The 9,555-nt window shown below is 48.9% G+C and overlaps 1 protein-coding gene across 6 annotated transcripts in view; it reads right to left on the reverse strand.

The window, feature by feature from the left end:
* The window catches only part of MEIS2 (Meis homeobox 2), a 200,099-nt gene that overhangs the window by 189,445 nt on the left and 1,099 nt on the right, over window positions 1–9,555 (reverse strand). For 4 of the 6 annotated variants that reach the window (XM_082443208.1, XM_082443211.1, XM_082443210.1 and 1 more), the window contains exons 2-6: window positions 8,043–8,275; window positions 6,386–6,527; window positions 5,619–5,669; window positions 4,569–4,619; window positions 3,649–3,798 (exon numbers count right to left, since the gene is read on the reverse strand). In XM_082443208.1, coding sequence (XP_082299334.1) covers window positions 3,649–3,798; window positions 4,569–4,619; window positions 5,619–5,669; window positions 6,386–6,527; window positions 8,043–8,275 — 627 coding nt within the window. Of the gene's footprint in view, window positions 1–3,648; window positions 3,799–4,568; window positions 4,620–5,618; window positions 5,670–6,385; window positions 6,528–8,042; window positions 8,276–8,972; window positions 9,546–9,555 lie in introns of those variants that run through there. The other 2 variants (XM_082443209.1, XM_082443213.1) reach the window with 2 other exon arrangements.

A 9,555-nucleotide genomic window follows, 5' to 3' on the forward strand; every position in this document is an offset into this window, starting at 1 on the left:
TAAACATAATAAATTTGAACGTCTGGGAAACTTAACATGAACTGCAGCTGGAAAATAGAGTTCTACTTCCTTTCACCATCATATTTATTCTCCCTAATATCCCAAAGAATACTGTAATAGCTGTTTCCTACCTATAAAAATTACTCTTATGTTATAGTAAGAGTATAAAAGACTTTATAATATTAAAAATATTAGCAAGCATTCACTATGAATCTACTAAACATGACAAAATAGTAGCCAATGTTGCAAATTTTATTTTCTATTTAATTCCAAACTTCCTTTTATCAGTATGCCCATCATGTAAGTGTCAATAAGAAATGAACAAATTCAGTCTCTTCACTGAATTTAACGTATGGAAGGTAAGACATTAGCGCTGCCTTCTTTTAATGCATCTACGTTACATCAGATTATTTATATAAAATTATGGAATGTGAAATCAGCATGACAACAGACTGATTTACTAAGCAATAGTATGTAAAACTCATTCTTAAAAGTCAGCCAAAAATACTTGCTTTCAAGATATTTATATCAATTACTTTTACATATTTCTATTTTTAAAAATTTTAATTAAAAAATCAAAAGCTCTTTTGATACCTAATATTTTGCTCCTGACGCTTCTCTCTCTGCTTTCCACTACGCAGAATCACACACTTGTTCTTTCTTTTCTCTCTTTCACTCTCTCTCTCCCTGCCCGCTCCTTCCTTAAACACACACACACACACACACACACACACACACACACACACACTCACACAAAGTAGCTTGATACCACTTAATAAGGATAGAGGTGTATGTGTTTTGGGGGTGTCAAACAGCTGTCACAAACTGTCACCTCCAGAAGAGAAACCTTGGCACACAACAAATTAAACTACACTTCTTTTTTAGCTGTCATTATTCATAGCCAATAAATTGAAATGCTCTCAGCATTTCATGTGCAAATAAAACCACGAGGAAGCCAGTAGATCAGAATAGTGGGCCAACAGATAAAACAGAGAAAACAACACGCTGTCTTGGTCCTTCTGAAGTGGCTCATCACCAGCCCTGCACTAGCGTGCACCAAATGAGATCCAGCCTGGGGCAATGTATTAAATATGCATATCAAAGCAAATGAAAAAGTAAACCTGGAGATTCAAATTGGATATACATTTAACATGCTGAAAATGTCCCACTCTACCACTTTACAGGTAGTGGGTCTGAGGTCTTTTCACTTTTTTTGTGGCTGGGGGGTTGAAGGAGGAGGGCAAGCTTGCAGAAGAGGCTGAAGTGTAAGAGGATTCACTTTGTAGGGGGAGGCTTGGGAATGAATACATTCCATATACCTATGGTACAGAAGTATCAAAAACGGTAAAAACTCTCCAAGGTTTCCTCTCACCTCCTGCATAAAATTCAAGTCCATGGCAAACTTCGCCATTTCCCACTCGGTTTGCTGGTGGAACAAATTATTGCTTCCTTTCAAAACAAATAGCAGGGGGCTAAAGTAAAAATGTTATAGTGCAGACTCTAGGAAATAAAAGGTTTTAAATTATGATGCCCAATGAGGTGGCAAGACCTCATGGGTTCAAAATAAATCAGTTGTCATATTTACTTGATTGGGGGCTTCAAAGAGAAGCAACAAATGTTTCAGTTGATTCTTTTATTCAAAGATGATGATTGTTACATTATTAAAGCACTCTCTTCCTAGGTACAACTTCTTTCTTGAGTGTAATTTAATATTACAATAGTTCCATAAATTGGCATTGTCTATCAGCCAATACTATAAACAGCCTAGTTTACATTATCTCTTCTATGTAAACATCAGCATGCTCTAGTTCCATACATCCACTTGAAAAAACAATTGCCAAGAAACTGTTTTAGAAAACCAAGTAGTCAAGACCCCTAGAAATGGCACAAGAAAAGCTTTTGGCTGCAGACAACTGTGAACTTCTCATCCTACAAAACCATGTAACTAGATTTCTTCCCATTCCCCCTAATAGTGCAAAATGCATATGAATATAGAAACAGGAAACAATGAAAATAAACAAGTAAATGACAACAACAACACTTTGAACAGAGTGTCATGCCTTGCAGACCACAGCCACACATCATATAGCGGCATATCAGCAAATAAACTTTCCATAGCTGCTTGCTGCACCCGTTTGATTTCAGAGAACACACTCAATATACAAAAGAGCTCCCCAACGTTTCCTCCGTCATGACGGGAAACGACAAGAGGAAAGGTAAGCATGGGAGCTTTCAACATCACAGTATTTATTCTGTCTCAGAACTGGACTTCAGGACTGAGGTTTTCTTTTCTTCTTTCTTTATTTCTTCCTTTCTTTCTTTCTTTTCTCCTTTCTTCCTTTCTTTCTTTCTAACTTTTGTCCTTAGGCTGTATGGTTTTCCATACAGCACAAAGGCTAATAATTAAAATCTGTGACTGTACATTTTCAAAACCTTTGGAGAAGGCGGGGGAGAAACTTATTCTCAAGGCATCTCAACTCTTTCCTCTTAACACCCAGGGCTGGGGGGTGACGGTGGTGATACAAACTGCCTTCAAGCCTCGATGCCCATTTAACTCCACGGAGTGTTAAATTAATATTTCAGGCACCAAGTTAGTAGACTATAGCCTATATCATTTAGGTTGTGAGTTCAATCGACTATAATCTATAGACACCCTCTCCCCCTCCCCCAGGCTTGGGTTCCTATAAATAAACTGCTGTTCACACCCACTCTTTAACCTCGCCACTCCTGCCTTTCCTACCAGCTGCAATCTTTCTTCTCTTTGCTTCTTTTTCAAATTTTCAGTCTCACTACATATGCTTTTTTTTTTTGCATCAGACTCACTAGATCGGTTCCAAAATAGGATTAAAAACAGAGAGAATAGAAAGAAATCTCCGTTCCTGGCCTGACACACACAGTCCCTCCTTACTCTACTCTCCGTCCTCATTCACCAACTGCTTGTGTTAAAATTCAACCACTAACCTACGGTTACTCAATCACAATTCCCTTCAGCTTTCTATAATACATTGTTAATATTTGTTTCATCAAGGCTACTGCCTTTTATTATGAAGATGCCTCACGCACTTGGCAATAAGTCCATATACTGACAGTAAGTTTCTATACGGCAAAAGATCAGAAAACTATAATGTGTTCACTCCTTTTATTTCAAATGCAATGCAAGATTGCCAGTAATTCTCAGAATTGTCATCTCTGCGAGAGACTGAGAAATCAGCCCTCGCTCCCCAATTCTCTTTTCCTTCAGTCCTCTCTTTCCCCCATCCTGTCCAGCTAGCTTTCTTGCCTCTTTCTCCCTACTGCAATGATTACAGAGTTGAGAAAGCAGAAAAGGCAGTGGTCACCATATCAAACAGACGACTTGCTAACACTCAAGTCACCAAATCCAGGAAACTTTACACATTAAGAGCACAAATCACTCTATCGACTCCCTGGGTTTTTTTGGTTCTCAACATAAATAAGGAGGGGGTCCAAGAAAGGGGAAATGGAGATGAAAGGTATGGCAGAAGTAGTGAGAAAGGGAGAAAAAGACCCCCAGAGAGACCAGATTATTTAAAAAGAAAACTCAGTCAGTGGAGCTAGAGGTTACAACAAATTTTTCAAAAATGCTTTGCCCCGTGGTCTTAAAAGAATGCCAGAGGCTCACAGACTTACATGGTCAGCGAGATTTGTGGAGGAGCCTGAAAGTTCTTCGTGATCTGACTTGGAGCTGCCGTCTCTTTCATCAATGACGAGGTCTATAGGCATTTTCCCCTTCAAACAGCTAATGTACCGGTGGCAGAAGTTATCACACAGTTCGTGGACCTAGAAGGAGGGTCAAGGCGGAGGGTTCAGTTTGTATTGTTGTTGTTGTGGTCATGGTTTTGTTTCATTTTTAAAGGGAAAAAATATCAGGTTGCAAGGTTTGGAAAGAGCAACAGTGCTGTGTCTTCCAAACTAACTCTAATTAATGGGTGTAATAGTTGAAGGCGAGGAAACAATAGAGCAATTGTTGTAGCAGATATTATTCTCCAGAGACTTCCCTGAGCAACAAGTTACAATGAAGGGAGAGAAACAGGACTGGAAATAACTGGGTTCAGACTGGGAAAATCCGATTTGATGATAACATCAAAATGCTAGAACGCTGGAACTGGGAACAGCATTAGCATTTGCGATTCAATAAGCTAGGAATTTTGTATGTTTCCAGGGGAAAGTGATTGAGCTGCAGAGCAATGTAAAGACAACCCAGCGAGGATGATTCCCTCTGCCAGCACCTAATGCACGCTCTGGGCCTAATAGAGACGCAAGCAGGCTGAATGTCCAGTAACACAAATGGTTTGCTGCATTTCAAAATAATCCTGAACGCCTGGGGAAAAGGGGGGAGGCGGCTACTTTAAAAGACAGGGCTGTCCTAATTCACCCATCCTCTGAGCCCCTGGGTTGAGGAGCAATGTGAAGGAAGTACGTGGTAACAAGTTGCTTAGAATCTCTCCAGGTACTCAATCCCTCAGACTGGAGGTTTGTTAAAAACATCCCAACTCAACCAGGAGAGGGAAGTGACCAAATCAAAGTGGGGAGTGTCATTTCCTGCTTACCTTTTCTAACTCCAAAAGATGAAACCTTAGTACTTGTATTGCTTGTATCATCTGGAAGAAAAGTTTAGAGTGCGGAGTTAAGGCTCTGTGACGCCTGTGACTTGGAGGTTTCTAGTGGGGGTTGGTGAGAGAATGGGGCTGGGAGAAGACACAGGCAAGTGGCCAGGCAAAGCCCACACATCAAGAAATCGTCAGAAAAACCAAGTGATTACTGATCATCTCTGCCTCATTGGCTACGGGGTAGGAATCTGACTCAACCTATGCCGAAGCATTTAATATCTTTACCCCTCACGTTTCCTGAGCTATTTACAAGCACTGCTTTCCTAGGGATAGGCCTTCTTTCTCCGCCTCAGTCCTCTTTAACGTCGCCTCTCTCGACCTCAGGCCAAAAAAAAAAAAAAAAAAAAGAAGAAGAAGAAGAAAGAAAGGAAGGAAGGAAGGAAGAAAAAAGTCGCTTCTTTGGAGAGAGAAAGCTTTTTAGAACAGCACACCCTGCGAAATCCGTCCTTACTAAAGAAGGAAATATTCAAAAAGAATGGTGAGGCAGGGCCTTTGAAAGCGGATTTAGGTACTTTTAATATTGAAATCGTGCAAATTAGCAAAAGAATCGCACCTAAAAGTGGCCTGCGCTGGCCTGCCCCTCACCCCCCCCCCCCGCCCACCTCCGCGGCCCGCCCTCCGCCGCGCCGGCGGTGACTTCCTTCGGGTTAGCTGCCCGGGGCTCGGCCGCCTGCCCCGGCAAACAGAGGAAATCACTCACTTCTCGCCGCCTCACTCCCGGGGCCGAGACCTGGGGCGCATCCCCTGCTCTCGCTCTCGGCGCCGCGTCCCCGCTCGCTGCCTCCCTGGGCTCTGCTCGCCCTGACGTCCAACCCGCCCCTCACTCCCAGCTCCCCGGCAGGGGCTCTAAGCTCTTCCCTTCCTCCCCGTCGCTCTGGAGCTTCCAAAGAGGGCTCTGCTCGAACTCCCCGGAGCTCCGGGGAAAAGCGGGTGCTTCTGGGCAAGGAAAGGGGCCCAGGCTGGGGAAAGGCAAGAAACAGTGAGCCTTACCAAATTGTCCAGCTCTGGATTTGAGGAAAAAAGTGGCTTTTCGGCGCGAACCTATAGGAAGCAGGGAAAAGTCAGCATGAATTACCACTCCATTTAAAAGAAGAAAAACCCTGTCACCGACTAAACCGTAGTGTGTGAGTGGGGATGGTGGAGGGGCAGTGGCGGAGACGAGGAGAGGGGCTTTGGTAAAATACATGAAACAAACTAGTGCCTTCAGTCAATGGGGTCGGTTGAAAAAGAATCAGGGCCTCCTGGTTCTGGCCCCATTTAGGGGAACCTGGAACCTCTGAGCTGTAGCCGAGAACTCAGGGCCGTTCTCTGGGTCCAAGTACCCCCTTATCCTGCCATCCGCGGGGCTCTGGTTCGCAGCCTCCCTCACCTCCGCGCCGGCGCCGACAGCCCCGAAAGGCGCCCAGCTTCCTTCCCTCCCGGGCACTCTCGGGGCCCTCAAAGCCCCAATCCCCAATTCTTGTTCAAGTAGCTGCAGGCGGGGGAAAAGGCCAAGCCCCAGATTAGGAGCAGGTCAACTTTAATTCGAGGGTCGAGCCCCTGTATTCCTGGCTGGGGGGAAAAACAAACACCCATATTTATCTCTTCTTCCAATTTGCCTCCAGGCTCAAGGATGGGGAGGAGGTGTAGAGCGAGGACTGGGCCGGAGGAACAGATCGGGTGTCCCTGCCTCTTCCTTCTCTTTCAAGTAAAGCTCTGAGGAAAGGGGAGGGGGAGTGAGGGGCTGCAGGAGGGTGAGTGGGTCAAGAAGGTTGGACCTGCTTGGCGAAGACCGCGATGTCCTCGTTGAAGGAGTCGGAGGAGCAGACGTCCCCGCCGGCCACTCCGGGTTCCCGGGGAGTGCAGGTCGCCAGCTCGCACTTCTCAAAGACCAGAGCTAACAGAGGAAACAACGGGTGCCTAACGGGCAGCGCCACGCAGAGACACACACACGGAGACGGGGTGCAGAGGGGAAGGAGCAAGAACTGTAATCAACAAGTTTGGAGGGTTCGGATTCCTTCCTTTCTACCACAGGCACGCATCATACTTTACAACCCTTCCTCAGCCAGCCGAGCCTGGGCCAGAAACAGAAAGGAAAAACGGCCTGGCCCTTTCCCTCTGCTCAGGACTCCCTCAGATCTGGTCGGAGAAGCCCCTGGCCAGTTAGCCCGCCAAGTAAAAAGAGCCTCGGTTCCAACGTAATGAAACAGCCAAGATGCTCAGGCAGTCCGGAGCCCGGTGTTGATCCAGACCCACTCCCCACACGACAGAGGCCGCCCAACCAAACCCTGAGACCCAGCCCTGACCTCCCAAGAGAGGAACACTCCGTGAAATCCAAAATTGCTTTAACTCCGCATTTTAATGGGCATTTCAGAGGAGGCCCAAGGCTCACCTACACACACCCCCGAAGTGATATTTTCCTCAATCTAACCTCTCCACCCCCTTGCCTTATAAACTTGTTTGCTCCACTTCTAGTAAAGCCCGGGTGAGGGGACCAAAATAATAGGAATGGTACACGCCGAGAGCTTCCTTTCAAAGACCACATTTCTCCAGCTGGCGAAAATAAATAAATCGAGTGTTAAAACTTGGAAGTGTGCGTGTGCGCCTGTCCTTTGTGTTCCTCCGGGCGGTTGAGCTACACCTCGGGATGCTTGCGGCCTCCGCCTTCAGGCGCAGTTGCTGTTTACCGACACTGTCCCCTCCCCTCGGCATCCCGCAGCCTTCCCCACCTACCCTCAGCTGGGAGGGCCCGAGTGGTACACGTTGGGGCCGTGCACCCCCATCCCTCCCCGAGTTCTCTCAGAATTTAAAATAATTTCCAGCCATCTCCCTTACTCCCCCCAAGAGCTGCTCTGTGCAAGCAGCAGCCCCTTCCACCCCGCTGCACTTCAAGGTCTGCCCCCTTTATTTACAGAGAATTAAGAAGAGGGTGATTAGGACTTCCTGGCCGACAGAAGCAGCCCTGATCCCAGCTCCAACTGCATTTAGTGACTCCCAGACTCTCGGTAGGAAACAGAAAAGGAAAAAAAAGTTGCTCCTCATCGGCAGGAAACTTTCTCCTTCGTCAGGGCCTCTGTTAGGGGGCCTGGAAGGACCAGCTCTGCGTCCTTTGGCCAGGAATCCCGTCCTTGGGGAGAAGGCCCTGGCCACATTCTGAGGACTCAGTCACTCCCGGCTCTGGGGTCCGGAGTGACGGGGCCGTGGCGGTGGAGGAAGCCAAATCTTCCCCAGGACTTACACGCAAGGGGCAGAAGAGCAGGCCCCCTTCCCTGTCCTTTCCTAAGGCCAGCGGTTTCCGCCCCCCTACCCTAAGGAGAAATAACTCCCCACTTGGTCGTCCACCCCCTCATCCCCCCCCCCCCACAGAGACAAACACACACTCGCACTCGCACTCACACAGTACGCTGGGTCGGGAGGGGGTGGAGGTTGGTTTACCCATAGATCGCGTCCTTGTCCCGCTTCAAGGCGTCGTTGACAGCGGATCCCATGCTGGCCGGCATGACATTGGGGTGCGGGGCGTGCGCGCCGTAGTGCTGCGTGGCGTGGAGCGGCGGCCCGTGGTTCAGGTGGTGAACCGGTGGGATCGGCCGCGGCGCGTGAGGGTCTCCGTACATGGAAGCAGGCACCCCTACTCCGTCCATCCCGCCGTAATGGGGCAGCTCATCGTACTGTCAGAACCCGGCAAAGGGGCGGGGGGCGCGGGAGGTGAGAGAGAGCGAGGAGAGCCGAGGGAGGGTAGGAAAAGAAGCAGGGAGAAGAGAGAGAGGAGAGAAGTGGGGAAGGAATAGAGGCGGGAGAGAGGGAGAAGGCCAAGGGAAGAAGAGAGAGGAGGAGGAGGGGGCGGCGGGGGGGGGGGGGAGGCAGGAGAGAAAGAGGGAGGAAAATACAAATAAAAACAAAGTCAGAAAGGAGAAAAGTACCGAGCACGAGTTGAACACACAGAAACCAAACCAGCCGAAACAACGGAGTTGAAAGTTGGGGAGGGGGGTGTTTTTAAATTTAAAAGATGAAAAAGTATGAACCGAGAGCAGCGTTTAGAGTAGGGAGAGGGGGCGGTGAGGCCGGGGATTGAGGGGGCGCCGGGAGGTCCCGCTCGGGCGGGAGGCAGCAGAACCGTAGCAAGCCAACCGAGGGAGAAGTGGAGTTAGTGTGAGGAGGAAGCCCCGGATCCCACCCCTAACCCCCCTTCGCCTCCTCCAGAGGATCCAATAAATCAAAAGGCGAAATGAAACAAAATAAAGAGAAGAAAAACGCTAATAATCAGGACGAGAACGCCGAGGACGAGGGAAGGCTGGGGCCAGTGCCTCCCCGGGGGCAGGGAGCAGAGGGTGGGGGTGGGGTGGGGGGGAATAACGTGAAAGTTACCAGAAACATTATTTAGCAGCGGATTCCCTGCGTCCTTGTCAATTTCAGAGACAAAACAAGCAGCCCAGGCTAGTCTAGGCGGCGGCGCAGCGGCTGCGGCAGCGCGGCCCCAGCGGCGGCCCCGGCGGCGGCGGCGGCTCCTACGCAGCCGGTGCCCGCCCCGAGCCGCGGGAGCAGCGGCAGCAGCGGCGCAGCAGCGGCAGCGGCGGCAGCAGGAGAACCGGGGGAATCGCGCTGCTGGGGTAAAAGCTGGAGCGAGGCGAAAGCGTGTAACAATTGCACTCGCACACACACACAGACACACACACACACCACTCACACGCACTCGCCGCCCGCCCGCTCGCACAGCGTTGAAACACGCGCGCCCAGACACGCACACACGCACGCACACACACTCGCACACACGCAGAGGCACGGGGGGGAAAAGAAGCCGATGAATAATTTTGCTGCTATTTTTTTAAATACTGGCCGCCATCATCAAGCAGCGAGCAGCAGCAGCAGCGTTGAAGGGAGAGGAGGCATCGGGACAGGCCCCTCTTAGGAGAGGATTTATATCTAGGTAAGTGTTGGAGATTTAAACCTA

Source organism: Balaenoptera physalus (genome assembly GCF_965194825.1).
Source record: "Balaenoptera physalus genome assembly, chromosome: 2".
Classification (NCBI taxonomy): Eukaryota; Metazoa; Chordata; class Mammalia; order Artiodactyla; family Balaenopteridae; genus Balaenoptera; species Balaenoptera physalus.